The 19,956-nt window shown below is 31.7% G+C and overlaps 1 protein-coding gene across 1 annotated transcript; it reads left to right on the forward strand.

Moving 5' to 3' along the window:
• Positions 1-156: 156 nt before the first annotated feature.
• Positions 157-16,804, forward strand: LOC127735760 (uncharacterized). Its single transcript, XM_052246057.1, has 5 exons — positions 157-268; positions 2,108-2,330; positions 7,087-7,216; positions 9,342-9,496; positions 10,152-16,804. Exons 1-5 carry the CDS (start codon positions 210-212, stop codon positions 10,524-10,526), a joined length of 942 nt encoding a protein of 313 aa, XP_052102017.1. The 5' UTR covers positions 157-209; the 3' UTR covers positions 10,527-16,804.
• The last annotated feature ends 3,152 nt before the right edge of the window (positions 16,805-19,956 follow it).

Raw genomic sequence — 19,956 nt, forward strand, 5'->3', positions numbered from 1 at the left:
AGAACTTTAGTTTTCAGACATATTTCTAAAATTTAAAAGTCGATTATATAAACATAATAAAACCAGTTATCGAAAAATATAAATTTTTAAAAATATGATGAGAACTTTACATAAAATTTCGCGCTTTATTTTATACCGCTTACAACATTTTCTACTTTCATTTTCAACAGGATGTGATATTAAAAACCACTTGGTAGAACCGAATCAGCATGCTTATTTATCTCACATTAACAGCGTCTCTGTTGGTTGCAGAAGCACTTGCACTAGGGTATGCAAAACACTACATTTGTCTATATATCTAGAATTCGAATAAGAGTAATATTGTACGTGTGTAATTATTCATGTTGTTTGTTTTTCAGAAAATTAACAATTTCAACAATGTTCAAGTAACCTGGAGCTTGGTGTGCATTTTTTTCGAGTCTGCAGAATATATAGCAAAAAAAAATTAACTCATGAGTTTCATTTGGTAGGTCCACTCAGTTACACAGTTTAAATCACCTATTGTTTGCAGATGTCTATTGTCCATTTAAATCAATACAACTCTCAACATTTATTATATGAGGGGAGCTTCTCAAACCTCTTTCCCAACTTAAAAATTAGTTTATTTTGGCACCTTCTGCAGGAATGAAAAAAAATGAAAAACAAAATCCAGTTAAGGTTCATGTGGACCCTTTGGCTAAAATGGCTGCATTTTCACCTCAAAATTTACTCTGAGTACAGACAAACCTGCGCATCTGGAAAAGTTTTAAGGCATAGCATGCCCTAGATAAATAAACTTCTAATGCATTGTATGTTTTAGAAAATTTAAAACTTAACTGGATTTAGCAGTGCACTTTTTTTCGTTCCTGCAGAAGATGATAAAATTAACAAACAGTTGAGTTTCACTTGATATGGTCCACTCAGGTACACAGTTTAAATCACCAATTATTGTCAGGTATCTATTGTCCATCTATTGTCCATGTCAATCAAAACAGTTCACTTCAATTATTACCTGTGGGGAAGTTCTCAAACCACTTTCCCAACTTAGTTTATTTTGGCACCTTCTGGAGGAATGAAAAAAAGTGCACTGCAAAATCCGGTTAAGTTTTTAATTTTCTAAAACATAAAATATATTTGAATTTTATTTATCTAGGGCATGCTATGCCTTAAAACTTTTCCAGATGCACAGGTTTGTCTGTACTCAGAGTAAATTTTGAGGTGAAAATGCAGCCATTTTAGACGAAGGGTCCACATGAACCTTAAGTTTTTAATATTCTAACACTAAAAATGCATTTAATTTTTTTATATCAAGGTCCAGCCATGCTCCAAAACTTTTCCAGGTGCAGAGGTTTGTCTGTACTGTGATGTAAATATGGCCATATTTGCTAAAAGGTTATGATGAACCTTAAGTCTGTCTTTTAAATTTGAATGAATGGTTAATATTGTTTTCAAAAGCTGGAAACATCTGAATGAGTTCCATTATGAAAAAAATAGAAATGGGGAGTAATCTGTTTTGGGGAGGAAATTAAAAAAATTCCAATAATTACACACTATATTAATATTTAAGAATTGAATGCTTCATTTTGTAACTTCATTGGGGTGTAAAAGCGTTGACCGAAGTACATTTTGTATGAAGCGCAAAAGCGCTTCATTCTAAAAATGTGCGCACGGTCAACGCTTTTACAACCCTATAAGGTTACAAAAAGAAGCATTCAATACTTATAATTACATTTTTTAACTAGGATCATGAAAACACGATTTTTATCAAGTTTTTATTTAATTTACCTGTGCACTTTATTGTGGGACCTTGTGTCATCATGAATGATAAATTTCATTGTGTAATGAAGTTGATTAAGGAATAACGCGAGATTGCAGTTAGCCAATCAGAATAACGTATTATAATGAAACATACATCTAATGTAATTATTCTTGACATACCCTTCAAATTTGAATGGCTATTTTACTGATATCAAAACCTTGATTGAATTTGACTATCAGCAAAATAAGAAATGTGAAAAAATTTGTTTTAAGGGGATTTGTTTCTTTTGTTTGATGTGGGGAGGGTGTGTAGTGCTGCAGGGAGTATGTGATCTTTCTTTCTTATAATGCAGATTATTTCATTTTTTAGAAAATCAACAGAATTTGTGTCATCATGTTTTACTGGAAACGATTTAACTAACTTAAAGAATGAGTCTTGTGGTGAAAATGTAACTGATTGTTACTATACAGTGACCATACCCGAAAAGAGTTTAACATACAACATGAAACACAGTAAACCTGATTTAGTCTACAATATGTCGTGTGACTTTTCAAGTATTTGTAACAATACATTTGTAAATCAGTATGTTGAGGTAATCTATTATAATGAAAATTTATATTAAGTTAGTATACTGTGTATAATGTACATGTATTTCAAATGATAGAAGAGGGTCTTGAAAGGGGTTGTTCATTCTGTATTCTTTAATTTTTTAGGCCATTTTTCTCTATTCTTTATACTTTTTGTCCATTATTCTCTATTCTTTATATTTAGCACCTCATTATTCTCTATTCTTTATTTTCTGGGTCTTTTTTTCTCTATTCTTTATATTTTTTGCCCAATATTCTCTATTCTGTAAACCCAAATCCACACCCTCATAGAAGTCAGATTTCGGGAAGATAAAATGATTTCTAACGTTCTCTTTCCTTTTCAATCGGGCTATTAAGTTTAGGATCATTTTTATATGCCCATCTTCAGAGACAGAATGCATTATGGTATACCGTTTTCCGTCCGTCCTTCCTTTGTCAACACTTGTGACAATAACTCCAAAACACTTTCACCAATTTTCATGAAACTTTGATGAATTGTTTATATCTATTGACGTAAGCTCCCTTTCGATTTTTATAATTTTAGATTTTACGTTTCCGAGTTAAGGGATTTAATTCATAAAAAATGGGTGATTTTCCATTTTTGTGACTAGAAATCAAAAATGTCTTCAGCAATTTTAATGAAACTTTGGTGATTTGTTTATATATCATGTATATATTTACATAAGTTCCTGTTCGATTTTGAAAATTTTATGTTTTCGAGTATTAGGACTTTATTCATAAAAAAGGGAGGATTTTCAGTTTTTCAGACAAGAACTTAAAAACACTTTGAGTTGTTTTCTTGCAACTTAATTTGGTGACTTGTTTATATCTATGGAAATATGCTCTATTTCATATTTTTATAAATTTCTGATATGACATTGCAGAGTTATGGAACTTTTATAATGTATATATAAAAGTAAGAAGATGTGGTATGATTGCCAATGAGACAACTCCACCAGAGACTAAATGACATAGAAGTTAACAACTGCAGGTCACCTTACGGCCTTCAACAATGAGCAAAACCCATACTGCATAGCTATAACAGGCCCAAAATGACAAATGTAAAACAATTCAAACGGGAAAACTACGTTACGGCCTGATTTATGTACAAAACAATGAACGAAAAACAAATATGATATACAGCAACAAACAACAACAACCATTGAATTACAGACACATACAGAATGTGGCGTGGTTAAACATGTTTGCAGGTGCCCAACCCTCCCCTAACCTGGGACAGTGGTGTAACAGCATAAGAAAATGCCTTGATAAACATTGAAGATACTTGGTAACATTGTCTTTGATTTTCATAACCAGCAAGTGTGTTGTGAACAAGATCTATTTGAGCAGTGCTCACAGTGTTTCTAGTTGATCACTTAAATTCATTTAAAGCATAAAGACTAGCTAAAAGGGTGACGGGTGTATCATGCAATCATGGCGCAGCTTTTTATTAAACTGTTCTGACCAGATATTGCAATCTTGCCATAAATTTTGCATCTTTTTTTACAGTTGAAAAGCTACTGTATAAGGGTTAAAAGTGGCCAAAACAGCACATTTATATGGTACATGGAAGTAAAAAAAAATGTGTGTTCATCCCATTACTGTATCGACAGTTGATTTTGGTAATCATTTAATCAAAGTTGTATCATGCTGCACTTAGTGATACATTAAGTTTTATTAGGGCCCCTGATTGATTGGTGGAATCAGCTTGTCTGTGTGTGTTTCCGTCACAAATCTTTCCACTCTCTATCTTTTAAACCTCTTGGAGTATAAAATGAAACTTCATGATTATTCATCACTACTAGAAGGTGTGTTGCATACAATGAAGAAAACCTTACAATATAGGTTATGGTCAAAAGTTCAACTTAGTGACCCCTAGGCATATGTAGAAAAATCATTTCTGCTTCACTATTACATAAAGGTGTATTGGGTACAATGATGAAAACTATACATTAAAAGTCATGAACAAAAAATTATAAAAAATATGTAAGGTATTGATAATATATATATATGTGTGTTAACTTTGCCTTATATACATACTTATCCCTGAAATTCACATCTTTTTATTGATGAGCCTGCTACTTCTGTCGCAGAAAGTGAGACATAGGTATAATGATCCAGCTGCAGTGTTTACTAACTACTTTAAAGCTTCATATTTCAGAAGATAGAAGACCTGGATGCTTCATACTTTGTATAAAGATGCCTTATGTTATGAAGTTTCTGTCTGTTATATGTCCTTTGTCCTTCACCTCATTTTCATAGTTCAGTGACTACTTGAAAAAAAGTTAATATTTTTTGCAATGTTTATTTCTGTCTTATTATGAGTAATAGGATAACTATATTTTGTATGTGTGTACCTTGCAAGGGTCCTCATGCCTGTCAGACAGTTTTTCGCTTGACTTCAACCTCATTTCATGGATCAGTGAACAAGGCTAAGTTTTCATGGTCAAGTCCATATCTCAGATACTATAAGCAATAGGTCTACTAGATTTGGTGTATGGAATGATTGTAAGGTGTACATGTCCAACTGGCAGGTGTCATCTGACCTTGACCTCATTTTCATGGTTCAGTGGTTAAAGTTAAGTTTTTGTGATTTAGTCTTTTTTTCTTATACCGTATGCAATAGGTCAACACTATTTGGTGTATGGAAATATTTTTACAATGAACATGTCAGTCTGGCAGGTCTTATTTGACCTTGACCTCATTTTCAGTTCATTGCTCAATGTTAAGTTTTTGTGTTTTGGTCTGTTTCTTGTATATTATAAGCAATAGGTCAACTATATTTGGTGTATGGAATGATTGTAAGGTTTCCATGTATTTCTGGCTTGGTTTATCTGACCTTGACCTCATTTTCTTGTATCATGTTAAGTTTATGTGATAATTGCAGTAAAACTTGATATTTAGGACTATCAACATAAAATCAATGGTCAGTAAAACAGGCGAGGCATTTTAGCGTGTGTGCACTCTTGTTTAGAAAAAATTCTAGAATGGAACATCTATAAATGAGTATTAAAGCGACACAAAATGTGTACTCTTAAGGTCAAGGAACAGTAAATGGGCTATGTCACAGATTTTGTTATAATTTTGCATACAACTTTGGCTCGTTGAACTATAACTGAAAATGGAAAAAATAATGCACTTATCTCTTTTATTGTCTGAAATATTACTGATTGTATTCTTTCAAAATAGGTGAATATTTGTATAGAAAGCACATAAAATAAGCGAAAAACGTTCTTAAATATGTATTAAATCATAAAACCTGAAATTTCTACTCCATAGATTTTTCTTAAAAAACTATATATTGTTGGTACATGAGTTTCCGTTTTTTGATGTAAAATAATCATGGGGTCACCGACTTGGTTTTTATGGTACTTACCAATCCGTTATGTAGTTGGTAGTGAAAAACGTCAAAAATCGACGTTTTACGGCCTATAACGTGATGACGTTACTCTTATTTCGATGTTTTGTGATATTTTTTCACCTAGAACAATACTCTGTAAAAACGAAGTCGGTGACCCCATGATTATTTTACATCATTAAAACAGAAATTCATGTACCAACAACATATAGTTTTTTTAAGAAAAATCTATGGAGTAGAAATTTGAGATTTTATAATTTTAAGACAAATTTAAGAACGTTTTTGCTTATTTTATGTGCTTTCTATACAAATATTCACCTATTTTGAAAGAGTTCAATCAGTTGTATTTCAGAAATTAAAAAAGATAAATGCATTATCTTTTCGATTTTCAGTTATAGTTCAAAGATCCACAGATGTATGCAAAATTTTACCAAAATCTGTGGCATAGCCCATTTACTGTAACTTGACCTTAAATAGTAAAAAACATTTCTCTAATTCTTAGCAGATTTATACTTTCCCCAACCAGTCGATAATCTTTTTATAAACAACTTGTGTTTCATCAGATCTCTGTTTTTCATTGGTCATAATTCAATTATGACATCAAATCATTTTCCTTTCCTATAATTTTGCTATTGTGACATCACAAGAAAAGGCAACCATACCTGCTGATGTCACATAGAAAAAACTTATCATTTTGCAGATCATTGAAAGAGATAGATAAATTTTGCCTGCATATCATCTAAAAATCATTAGAGAAACAGATTCATCTATGGAATCTCGTGTAATACAATATTTCTCCACTCTCGATAGTTAAGCATTAAATATTTCAAACGCAAAGCAAGCCTCTTGTTTAAAATTTGAGATATGATTGGCACTTTTTGTTTTTAGAATGATCTGTTAGCCTCCATTTATTAAAAGGAAAACTGTCAGAGCAAACACATGGGGACTGAAGATTTTGTTCAGATTAAAAAAATGTTCAGTTTACACAGGTTTATGTAGGTACATATTATAAGAGGATTGATTGATTGTTGGTTGCTTAACATCCAGTGGCAAATTACATATTATAAGATACTCACTGTATGTCCTGATATAATTGTTCAGTTTAAACAGGTATAAGTAGGTACATTTTATAAGATACTCACTGTATGTCCTGATATAATTGTTCAGTTTAAACAGGTTTCAGGTTTGTACATGGTTCAATAAAGACAGTTTTCACAAAATTCTGAATTGATATTGGGGCAATTTTATGCATAGCTTTACTGAGATTCTAGTTTGTGCAATGTTTGTACTGGTAGTTTTCCTAGGAATCTGTTAAACAATTAAATGTATAGGAGGGCAAATGTTTACTTGTAAAAATGTTGAAAAAAATTATATATCAAACTCAAAATTTTATATTCTTACAGATTAAAGACAACACGACAAATAGTACCACACATCAATTTTGCTGTAATAGAAACAACTGCAACAAACCAGTCAGAGATGATGTAAAAAGGAAATGTTATAATGCTTATAAAAGGGATAATATATCAGAAGGTACTAGTTAGAATCGTTCTTAGTCTTGTCTTAAATGTTAATATATATGATATAGAAAAAAGAAAAACAAGGCCTCAACATATCAGTTAGGAAGTTAGGAAAAAAGATTTTCTGCATGTTCTGGGCCATATGATTTCCAAATTAACTGGTGCCTGTGAAAATTGGTAAAGGGAATCGTAACACAAATAAAAAAATTCCCAAACCTTACAAGAACACATAATATGTCGGGTATGAATCTGTGGTGAAAATAAATTCAAATATAAATAGGATGGTTTTATTACTATGAAAAATGTGACTGGTGTAGGGTGATTTTACCCCAGATTTAAAACTCATATTTTTAGCTCATCACTTGGGGTTCGTCATTGTACGTCGGCTTCCATTAACTTTTATAAAAATCTTGTCCTCTGAAACTATTGCGCCAATTGGAACCAAACTTAGCCACAATCATCATTAGGATATCTGGTTTAATAAATGTGTCCGATGACCCCCACCTCCTGACCAATATGGCTGACATGGCTAAAAATAGAACAAAGGGGGTCAAATGAAATGTTTGGCTGTTATCTTGAAAATTGTTAAAGATAGAGAAAATCTGACTGGCAAAAATGTTCATAATGATGAGATCTACCTAATGTCTATTGACATCAAAACTGTCAGACGAATGTTTATAGGAGTTATTAACTTATTGCCCTTAAACGACAAATTTTACCATTTTTTTTATTTTTGCCCATTATCTCGAAAGTTATAATAGATAGAAACTTTTTATAACAAAAATGACCAGCAAGGCAAGATCTACATGTAAGTTAAACATGATCGAAATTGTTAGTCGACACTCTATTGAAGTTATTGCCCTAGGCCTTTAATGACGATTTTTACCAATTTTTAGGGTTTTTTCTAATTGTCTTGAAAACTATAATAGATAGATGGAAAATTTAAACAGCAAAAATGATCAGCAAGACAAGATCTACAATTAAGTCATTAGAATGAAGTTGTTGGTCGACTCCTGATTGAAGTTATTGCCCTTTGGTGACGATTTTTCCCAATTTTTCATTTTTGCAATTAGATTCAGAAGAAAATCAGTACAAAGAGAATACTTGCATTATTACAATGACTCTTTTGACAACAATACTTACATTATTACAATGACTCTTTTGACTACAATACTTACATTATCACAATGACTCTTTTGACTACATGTACAGTACTTACATTATTACAAAGACTCTTTTGATTACTATACTTACATTATTACAATGACTCCTTTGACTACAGTACTCACATTATTACAATGACTCTTTTGACTACAAAAAAGATCAACCATAGCATATGAAAGTCCCTATTTAATCAATAAATTAATATTAAGTTATACTCCAACCACCATTTACTAAAATAGTGGGAGCTATATGTCCGTCAATTTGTCTCCCATCCGTCAGCTTATCCAATACATATTTCAGAATACTTTTAACAGAATTACTGAACAGAATGACTTATTATTAGGTCAGCAGCTGAACAATCAATGAATAATGAGTTGTAGTGTCTTACCATTTTTTGGACCTATAAGACATCTTCTTTCTGTTTGCCAATACTTTGAATTAAGACAAATATTTTTGTCACACTTATCTCATGAACTACTGGTACAATGTACTCAACAAAATGGCTTCATATTGGCCTGCAGCTGACAGTGATGAGTAACATATGAGTAACATATGAACACTTTTTTATCTGTACAACACTTACTTCTTGTTTGTTGAAACTTTGAATTACCAGTGGGACATGTTTAGCATGACAGTGTTTACAGCTTCTTATTTCCTTTACAATCTATCTAAATGAATATGCATGAAATATATGGCACTGGATGTGAAACAACAAAAATCAATGTAGTTTATATCATGCCCTCTGTGTAAAGATACAATCAGGATAACTATGGTAGCGCTTGATTCTGGGTAAAACGGCTAGCGGAATGTCGCCAACATACGTGATAGGGTGAGCAATACAAAGAAGTGAACTGGACTAAAACGGTCATGTATTAATGGTTTTTTGCTAGACCTATAGTTTTGTCCAATGTAAATATAGAAAGTTTTTTAGTTAATTCAGATCATGTTATAATCTTGTAACTTGTTTCTTAAAGGTTCAATTGAAGAGTGTTTGTATTCTGATGCTCATTGCTCAAGCTTTATGACACATATAGAAAGTGGTGAGAAACTCCAGTACTATTCTTGTGAACACAACCTTGGATTCTTTAATGTATCATGTGGAAGTAGTCAAAATAGTCATTGTAATAATGTAAGTATTGTAGTGAAAATAGTCATTGTAATAATGTAAGCACTGTAGTCAAAATAGTCATTGTAATAATGTAAGTATTGTAGTCAAAATAGTCATTGTAATAATGTAAGTATTGTATTCAAAAGAATCATTGCAATAATGTAAGCACTGTAGTCAAAAGAGTCATTGTAATAAAAAAGATTCATTGTAATAATGTAAGTATCGTAGTCTAACGTGTCCTTGTAAAAATGCGAGTATTCTCTTTGTACTGATTTTTTTCATATTATCTGAACCTAATTGAATAATGCGTAAGCTATTGGAGTCTACTTGCATCTTTCATCTATCCTAATGCTTTAACTTTCTAATTTTCATTATAAATCTCTTTTAAAACTACTGAGGGAGGATTAGTAAGTCATGATGTTTCTTTAATATAGTACAATTTATGATTAAATTTCATTTAAATTGTTATTTCTAGAAACAAACAAATCTTATGATCACAAATAGGAAAAAATGTTCTCTGAATCCTTAATTTTTTACGTCAAGGTAATATATCAATGTATCAGATTTTTTTTACTTCAAGGTAAATGTATCCAATTTTTTTACTTCAAAGTAAATGTATCAGATTTTTTTACTTCAAGGTTAATGTGTAAAAGTATCAGATTTTTTTTACTTCAAGGTCAATGTATCAGTAGGAGGTGTTGAATTGAAGGCAGAATTGTGTTGTTGTTACGGTGATTTGTGTATGACTCCTCCATTCAATTATACCAATAGTAATACAGCCCTGAATTTGACCTATAATGGTACAATATGGATTGCAGACAACAAAATTGAGCATCCAACACCAAAGAACAAGAAGTATACTGATTGGTTGTTTTATGGCGGACTGATTGCAGCAGCATTGTTAATTGTACTAATAATAGTTGCTGCCATTATTATTGGAGTAAAGTGTCGGAAGAAAAAAGAAACTAATAGACTAATGCTTGCTTACACTCGCATTGCTGCAGATGAAACACCTGACGATGATGCAGATGTTAGAATGCTCCTTGGATAAAGTTATGAATAATAAAACAGAATGTGAGAAGGGGCTTGGATAATGTTGCAGATGGTTTAATACTCTTTAAGATTGAATTTATGAAATCGAAGCTTCAGAAGCAAATTATATCTTAATTAATTAGTGAATAATAAAGATGTGAATCTCATATATACTCAAAATGGAGTAACAATATGAATATAAAACTTTTAATTTTGTGATGTTTTAAACTGTTCTGTTGTACAATTTAATTGTTTATATCATTGATTTGTATTGAATAACATCAAATAATAATCTATTGGCAGATTTACCAAGTTCCCAAAACTTGACAACATTTTTAATCCCCTACCGACGAAGTCGAAGGGGACTTTAGGTTTGCATTCTGTCCGTCTGTCTGTCTGTCTGTCTGTCCGTCCATCTGTCAGTCCGGCAAATCAGTTTTCCAGACTTTTTTTGTTCGTACTTGAAGATAAAGATTTGATATTTGGTTTATTGATTTATCATGACAAGTTACAGGTCAAGTTCAATTTTCACGATTTTAGCTTTTCTCTTTGTTCAGTTAAAGCCCTTTCCCTAGAATTAAATTTTTGATGAAATACTTATTAATTAGTAGATTTCTGTTCAAAGGGAAATAACTCATTTTTTAAAAGACTTTTAAAAGACAAAATGACATTTGGGATTTTTTTCCTTTTCTTTGGTAAATTGTTTGAAGAATTTAGTGGTAGGTTTGTTTGTCATTCTTGAAGATATTGATTTGATAATGAGTATATAGTGCTATCATAACAAGTTACAGATCAAGTTGGAATTTTGTTCCAGTCTGATAATTTTGTGCAGAGTTATGGTCTTTGGACATAGAAAATTCACTTAAATAATCAGTTTTAAACAGTTTTTTTCATCATGCTTGAAGATTTTGACTTGATATTTTTATGTAGTTTACACCATGACAAGTTATAGATCAAGTTAGAATTTCATTCCATTACAATGAATTTGTAACCGGTAGGGGACTATGTATTGCCATGCTATACTCACAGAATGCTTGTTTTTGTATGATATTTATAAATTTAAGAGAAAAATTCTGTCTTTGGTTCCATTAGAATAGAATAGTTGTGCTGTATTCAGATACTTTTGAGTCGTGAATTTACAGTCCCAAATATCTTATTTATATCCAGAAAACTCAATTTGTAACATCAAAACATATGTTGACATTATTGGTTATGTGAATGCTGTGGTTTCATTATTATTGGTTGAATACCATTTTTTTGTGGAATTCATGGCACAGGCACTCGTCTCTGAAAAAAAATTTCCTATATACCTTAATATAACACAAGGTACCTAACTCGTATTATCGGGAAATGACACCCTGTCGCAAACTTCTGTTATATTTCAATTATGCGGTTGCCTTTCCCAATGCACTTATTATGTCGTAAATCTACATTAAATTATCTACAAAATGGTGTATAACACGCCTATTTCCGTTGTCGAAATCATTCATAGCAGTCCTTCCAAGTAGGTAATTCTTAAATTATTTCGACTTCTCACAGCCAAATGGCAATATTAATCTCGCAGTGAGTGATTAATTCTATATATCTCGGTTTCTGATTGGTCAATCTTCTTGATAAAATGAATGTTTTTGGAGTTATCTCAATTGTATTTGTAAAGTTCAGAGAGAGTCTGTCAATGACATTGATGGGATGGGAAAATTTGGGTTTAAAAATAGACACTCATATCTCATTAGACATACTTCAAATAACACTTATTAGATTTTTTATCACGGTATCGTTTACAAATTCACTATCTGGATGATAAGTTATATTCAGAGAAAAACTAACAGGTTTTTGGGAAAGACTTTTTATAATAAATCATTCACTGTGAGATTAACATTACCATTTGGCTGAGAGAAGTCGAAATAATTTAGGGATTATCTCCTGGGAAGGACTGCTATGATTGATTCTGACAACAGAAATAGGTGTGTTATATACCAATTTATAGATTTATGACATAGCAAGTTTCAGTGGGATAGACAACTGCGAAATCGAAATATTAGGGAAGTTTGTGACCAGATGTCATTTCCCAAAAATAAGAGTTAGGTACCTTGTGTTATATTAGGGTATATATATAGGAAATTTATTTTTCAGAGACAAGTGCCTGTGATTCATTGGTAAAGGTGAACAACCAAATTTGAATGTTCAAAGAAGTACAAATTTTCTATGGGCTTGTTTTCAACTTTTGGCAAAACACAAAATAAAATATACACGAAAATAGGTAATCAAGAAAATAAATGAATCCACAGAACATTAAAATTTTCCTTTATTATAGATTGAGAATTGCTAAAGCAAGTTTTAGAGAGCCCTACCAAATATTAGTAGATATCTTGCAATCAGTATATAAGTCTGTCGAAAAAAAAAATTACTCTTATAAAATTGTTTGCAATGAAATACTGTGATTTCCCAGTTAAATAAAAGTCAATAATTTCACATGTGAAATAAGTCTGATAATTTCACTTTCCTGATGTCATACAACAATCTAGTTGTCAAGACATTGTCGATGACTTTACATCAAAACCAATTGGGAATGGGTAGATACAGATATAGTTCCTTGTGTATTATACTTTATTTCAATTAAAAAGCCCATGTCAATGTAATAAAAAAAACAACTAATGTAAAAATTCAAATATCGAAAAATATACAACTTGTGACCGAATAACACTGATGACTTACTCATGCTGCACAGTGCATTTTTGAATTAATGTGTTCCTCAGTCACTTGTTATATTATTATACAGTTATGACCTTGAGCTGATTACAGTGAAACAATGGCTGTATAAGTGTTCATTACCACAAGAAGGTGTGTATTGCATAATCTTTGAATATACATCCAAGGTCACTGCTATAAAATCAATATAACAGACCTTAGGTTTTAGGTTTTATGCTTAGCTTATCTCCCCCACAGCTCTCATATACTTTTCATGCACATGATGCATTCTCTGCAATACTCCACTAAATATTTAGTTAAGAGTTACAAAGTACTGAACAGTACAAGAAGGTGCTAGAGATAAATGTTTAGCCCAGTGTCCAAATTTATATTAATCTAATTTCTGACAGATACTGATGATACTTGATAGCTTCATTCCTATATTACCATGTTGTTCAAATAAAGGGCACCTTTTACAGGTGGGAACCTATGTGTTGTTATAAACAATGCCACTATATCTGTTTCTGTTGGAACATATATTCTATACCCTGTATTATGTAAGAAACAAATACTGTAATATTTGTTTCAGTGGATATAATATTACGGAATATTTCTTCCACTTGGAACTTACATTATGAAGGAACTTCTATTTCTTGTTCCACACTTACATTTTCTAGAATAATTTTATGAGCGATGTTTTGAATCAGTTGATTATTCTATAAGGTTGACAAGTGAAAAGATGTATAAATTTTTTTTATTTGTGTATTTTTGTCCATTCCATTTCATTTTATTTTTATTGCTATGTAGACATTTTTCTTTGAGTTGATATTGTTTTGTTTTTTATTATATGGTGCCATGTGATTTGTTATTTATTATTTACACTCCTTGTGTCATGTTTTATTTGTATATAGTAGTTACTTCTCTTTGTGTTAAATGTATACAGTGATTATATTTCATATTTAAAGATAAAATCTCCAAAGATTATGTATGTTAAGGTTTAAAAGTTTGTCTTGTAGACTTTAAAAGCTGAATTATTTTTTGTTGTTGATATCTTTGGTTTATTTATAAGATATATATCACTGATGATCTTTTGTAGATGAAATGCATAACAATTTTGAAGCCTGGTATATATGATAAGTTTATATATAAATAGGTCATCACTGTTTTAATTGTTCATTTGTAGATGCATTGTTGATGTTTTTATGAGAGTTTTTGTTCTAATTGTCACAAACTGTGGATTCACTATTATTTGTGGGTACAATTTTTTATTGATTTTTGTGGTTATAGGGAAATCACTTTTTTAAATGTTCAACAAAGTATCTATGGACTTGCATACAAACTTTTGAAAAACCACACAATCAAATATCAGTGAAAATATACAGAATTTTTCCTCTATCCACAAACATTGGTCCCCATGACAACTAACGAATCCACAGTATGATATTAATTTTGAAAGTCATGCATGCACCCATTATTGATAGTTTTATTATTAAGAAATATATTTTTCTGTATAGATAAAAATGCAGTAATTCATTCTCATTTTTACTATTCACTATTTCAGAATGTTATGATGTAATCTCATTAAAGAAATGAAAATAAGAACATTTCAACACAAAAGTGAAAATGCTTTTAAAGGTGTTGAATTGAAACAAAATTTCTTTCTCTTGAAAATAAATTCACACAGAAAATAAAAAAAAAATAGTAAGTACTTCCTAGTACATGTAGTACTATTTCCAGATTGTCATATTGGTCTTACGTGGTTATTATTGTAAAAACTTGCATAATTTAAAAATTTGGTTACAATAGAACAATAAACTTCTGAGAGTTGTGGCTCATTAAATTGTGTCAACAGAGTTTAAAATGAACCTAGAGACCTTTTGACTGTTGTGTAATTAATTAAAATTTAAACCTCTTAATCAATTGTTATACCCCGTCTATTCTTATTTAAATTATACACATTTGAAAGCAATTATGGCTTTATAAATTGAGTGTAAACAAAACAAACGTGAGTTTTTTAAATGAGGCACAACTGATGCGACTTGTGACCAGGTTCTCCTCACCCATATGGAGCACCTGAGATCACCCCGGTTTTAGTGTGGTTGTGTTGCTAAGTCTTTTTTTTTTGTAGACTGTTTGTCTTGCCGTTGTTTTTCTTTTTTTGTCTTTGCTTTGTAGTTCTCTCTTTGTCTGATTAGTTACGTCCCTTTGGTATCTTCCTCCTCTTTCCTAGTGTATTTATTTTATTAACCGGATTTCCGAAGGAAAAATCGGTTATTAATTTGGGGATGTACGGTGGGCGTGCGGCTGCCAAACAGTTTCCGTGCACCAACTCATGAACCATTTAACCAAAGCTTTTCAAATTTTAATATGTTGTTACTGATGACAAAATGGAGGTCTAGTTCAATATTGACAATTTTCACTTTCACCATTCAGGAGTTATGGTTCTTGAAAGATTGAAAATGGTGTTTCCAGTCGTGTCAGTGCTTTAACTTATGAACCATTCAACCAAAGCTTTTCAAATTTTAATATGTTATTACTGATGAGAAAATGGAGGTCAAGTTCGATATTGACGATTTTCACTTTCACCGTTCAGGAGTTTTATCTTTGTTAAATTGTACACCTTTATGTAGGGAAAAGTGATACTTAGATTGATTTTGGCCTTTCCATTTCTGAACCCTACAAAAATTCAATTATTTTTTTTTACTTGATCCTGTTTGGGGGTCCAGATTTGCAAATATCATTTTCATGCAGGAAAATCCGGTTTGCTGTCACTCTGACAGCCTCTTGTTATTTATGTAGGTGTATATGAGATACATTTTTTTGTATTTTTTTTTTTTTTATGTTATTTTTGTAATGTGAGATTACTTTTGCTACTTTACCAATGTTTTGTTCATTATAATTACGTTTTTAATTTATGTTTTTAATTGATAATAATTTGCTTGTTTGTGACTATCTGTGTGATCAGAAGCACTAGTACTAAAGTAAGTGATTTTGTGTTGTGAAAGGTAAATGTAACTGTTAAAGGTGAAACAATGAACTTTAATACTAATTAATATGTTTACATACATTTCATGGAATGCTGCCTCCTGAACATTCAGTTTAGATTGATTCTTTTTTGATTCCACAAATTCATTCCAAAAATCTTTGTTTATTCAGCTTTTAAAAAAATAATTCTGGGAAATTGTTTCTGAAGTGTAAATGATTTGATCAATTCAACTTGTCCTCAGTTGTGGAAATATACATCTTATTTTTTTTTTCCATTTTTTTTAGTTGGAAAAAGAAAGAACCTATAGACTTTGGGAATCTGAATGCTTATTTGAAAAAATATAAATTTTCACAGGAGACAATATCATGTATAATAAACATTACATAATTTTGAATTGGGAACAAATTGGATCAGACAAAATACTAAGGTGTTATTATTGTGAGCAGTTGGTGAACGATAACACTAATGACAGTATATCAATGTCCATCAGCATGTAAATTTTCTAGACAATTGTCAAACTGTTGATTTATGTTTATTATAGTTTTATTGTACTGTTCATGATTGATCTAAATAAATTCCTGTCAGTTCTAGGGAATGCATTCAGAGTAAAAACTAAATCAAGGTGTTGTTTTTTGGTTTTGTTCTTCTAAAGTTTCTGGTCCTACTAGTGTAATGACCCTGTCACTAATTTCCAACATTTAATAATAAAATACAACAGTTTATCTTTCTTTGTAAACAGATATTCACAATGGCTGTCATCAGACCTAACTGTGAGATGAAAAACAGCAATAAAATCTGGTTCCTGTCCTTTAGATTTTTGCACGTGTGTGAAGTGATTTTGTGTCATTTATTCAAAATTCAACCCCAGTTTGTTTGGTCAAAAGTAATGACAAAACCTAAATATTATCGCTATTTTACGAATTTTTCCTTTGATCTTGCTGACTGATAATTTCCTTTCTCAGCGGAGTCGAGTGATTCGAAAATTATGGCTAGAAACTAAGGGAACATGTGCCGTTGTCAAGGAAATTAACAACGTCTTCATAGGTAAAATAGCGATAAACAGATTTCCTTTGGTCATCTCAACTTGATTGCTTTTCTCTCTTTAGGCGTACCGGCTCAAGCGAGAAAATCAATCTTGTTGAGATAACCAACGGTAATCTATAATTATCGAAGGATATAGCCACAATATTAAATTTTGTGCAGACAAGACAGAGCAAGATGATTGTATAAACGGATAAACCATTACAACATCATACAAAAAATGAGCCCTGATACAAAGGATTTTTAAAGTGACACAATAAATAAATCCTTGCTGATACGTAGAAAATATCCCTCCATAAACTCTTTGGTTTACATAAATTGTAACTTATTAAAATTATAAGCTGGTGCTGGTGGTTGATATGGTCTGTTGTACTGTCCATCATTTTTGGTGATCCCTATTATTCTTTTTTTTATTTATACATTTCATAATCAAGGAAGGGAGGATTTGCTTGTGACTATGACAAGTACAACATATCCATGGTCATCTTTGACATAGATATTCCAACCAAATCATGATGATGTGTTTAAAACTTTCTAACGAATGACTTCAGATTAACAATTGGCAACCCTTGGTTAAATAGCTTCCTTTCAGTCTGTCAAGGAAATCATAATAAGATTAGGCAACAGTAGTTTTCCAAAGTTTAAATGTCAGAAAGTAAAATCGCGGAACTTCTTATCAACTGTGAGGAATATACTCCCAATGCAGTCACTAACTTTTTCTGCCCAGAATGGAAAGTTTCAACCGACCTCATATTCAATGTCAATGATTTAAGTCATTAATGATTATATGAAGTAAAATCACAAAAATACTGAACTCCGAGGAAAATTCTAAATGGAAAGTCCCTAATCAAATAGCAAAATCAAATGATAAAACACATCAAACGAATGGACAACAACTGTCATATTCCTGACTTGGTACAGGCATTTTCAAATGTAGAAAATGGTAGATTGAACCTGGTTTTATAGCGCTAAACCTCTCACTTGTATGACAGTCGCATCAAATTCCATTATATTTACAACGATGCGTGAACAAAACAGACATAATAGGTAACATTGTCAAAACATGGGTACAGCAGTCATCACTGTGTCACAGTCTCAAAACAAACAAACATTAACAAAGAAGCACAAAAAGCATCTATCAAATTTAAATCTGCCTCATACGAATGAAGAAAGAGGTATACATTTGGTTCCAATTGGTGTGTCGACTGTCTGTTGGAAAACACGTCCACAAAACATAACAAATATTTTCATACAGAACTCAACTATCTTGATATCAGTTTCAGAGAACTTTTTATTTGAATCAGTAATGTTTTTTGTCTCGCCTCGACGAAGTCACAGCGTCGAGACTGAATCATGCTATTTCTGGCGTTGGTGGCATCTGCGGCGTCAGCAATTTGTTCAAGTTTGTGATAAGGTTAGGTTAAGGTGAACCACTAATGGTAATTCAATGATATTGGTATGCAGTTGTATTAGCATTAATATATCTCATATCCATGGAGGTTATTTGTCTCCACCTCTCAGTTTATATTATAATTTTCACCTTTCTAAAAGTTATTTCATTTGAGGCTAAAATGTGCACCAGATTATGCTTGTCTTTTATTGCTTAGTCCCAAACAGTTGAGGCGTATTCTAACCGTGGTACTGCTAGTCCAAAGTAAGCTTGGCTTTTGACTTTTGTTGATGTGCTTCTGATGTTTCTCCGAAGACATCCAAGTGTTTATTGCTTTGTCCGTTATCTGCTGTATGTATTGATCCCATTTCAGGTTGCGTTTCCTCGTGCTTAAGGTGCATGCTCTTATATTATATAAGATAATGGAGTGTGTGTCCGAGCATGAACTTTTCTATGTTATTTACTTTAGGCATATTTATCTAAATCTCATGTTTCATTATTCAGCCCGATTCTTTTTTTAGTCTTGTGTGTTTTTTTTAATTTTGGTTCATTTATATGTTTCGGAGTTTGGTGTGGCGTCCATTTCGTTGAACTAGTATACGTTATTTCTTAAGAGGCCAGCTGAAGCCCGCCTCCGGGTGCTGGATTTTTTCGCTGCATTGAAGACCCATTGGTGGTCTTGGGCTGTTTTCTGCTCTTTGGTCGGGTCATTGTCTCTTTGACACATTTCCCGTTTTCATTCTCTATTCTATTGTATAGGGAGACCTAAATGCTTAGCTGTTTTTACTTCTTTTAAATAATGACCATGGAGATGATATGCTATTTTAATTGGTGTCGTCTTGTTTGTAACCCTACAAGATGTTACATATTTCAGGATGAAGTTGTTTGCTGCACCATATTTGTCCCCATCTGGCTAATATATTCATGTCTAGGAGGAATATTTTCCCATAATTTTCAGATGTTATCGCAAGGACTTAGATGGGCGATGATGTTATATGCAAACAGTTCTTCGACGAGTTGAGTTGAAAATATTTATCACGTTCATCGTTATGTAGACTAAATACAATACCCATATCATCAAAGTTGTTATTATAATCATAGGGCATTTCCCGATTCAAATTATCTTCTTTTTTGCTACGGAAAAGTGTTTCAATGAGAAGGATTGTAAATCCTGGGTATATTTTTTCTATGGCTTGCATAGAAATGATCAAATTATCAGACGGAATAAACAATGTTGATAAACAATGTCATACGCAGTGTTGTGAATGTCTGATGAATGGCTACTCATTTATAAGTGCACCTGGTAATTGAGGAAATGGGGATGGGATGAAGAAATTTAGAACA

Source organism: Mytilus californianus, unplaced genomic scaffold (genome assembly GCF_021869535.1).
Source record: "Mytilus californianus isolate M0D057914Y unplaced genomic scaffold, xbMytCali1.0.p SCAF_3, whole genome shotgun sequence".
Taxonomy (NCBI): domain Eukaryota; kingdom Metazoa; phylum Mollusca; class Bivalvia; order Mytilida; family Mytilidae; genus Mytilus; species Mytilus californianus.

What these genes read in the sequence shown, in the direction of transcription:
- LOC127735760 (XM_052246057.1), top strand. Translation starts at nt 210, where the DNA reads ATGCTTATTTATCTCACATTAACAGCGTCTCTGTTGGTTGCAGAAGCA. An exon ending in GCAGAAGCACTTGCACTAGG is followed by an intron (nt 269 to 2,107) that starts GTATGCAAAACA and finishes TTCATTTTTTAG; the next exon opens with AAAATCAACAGAATTTGTGT. An exon ending in AAAATAGTCATTGTAATAAT is followed by an intron (nt 9,497 to 10,151) that starts GTAAGTATTGTA and finishes TTTTACTTCAAG; the next exon opens with GTCAATGTATCAGTAGGAGG.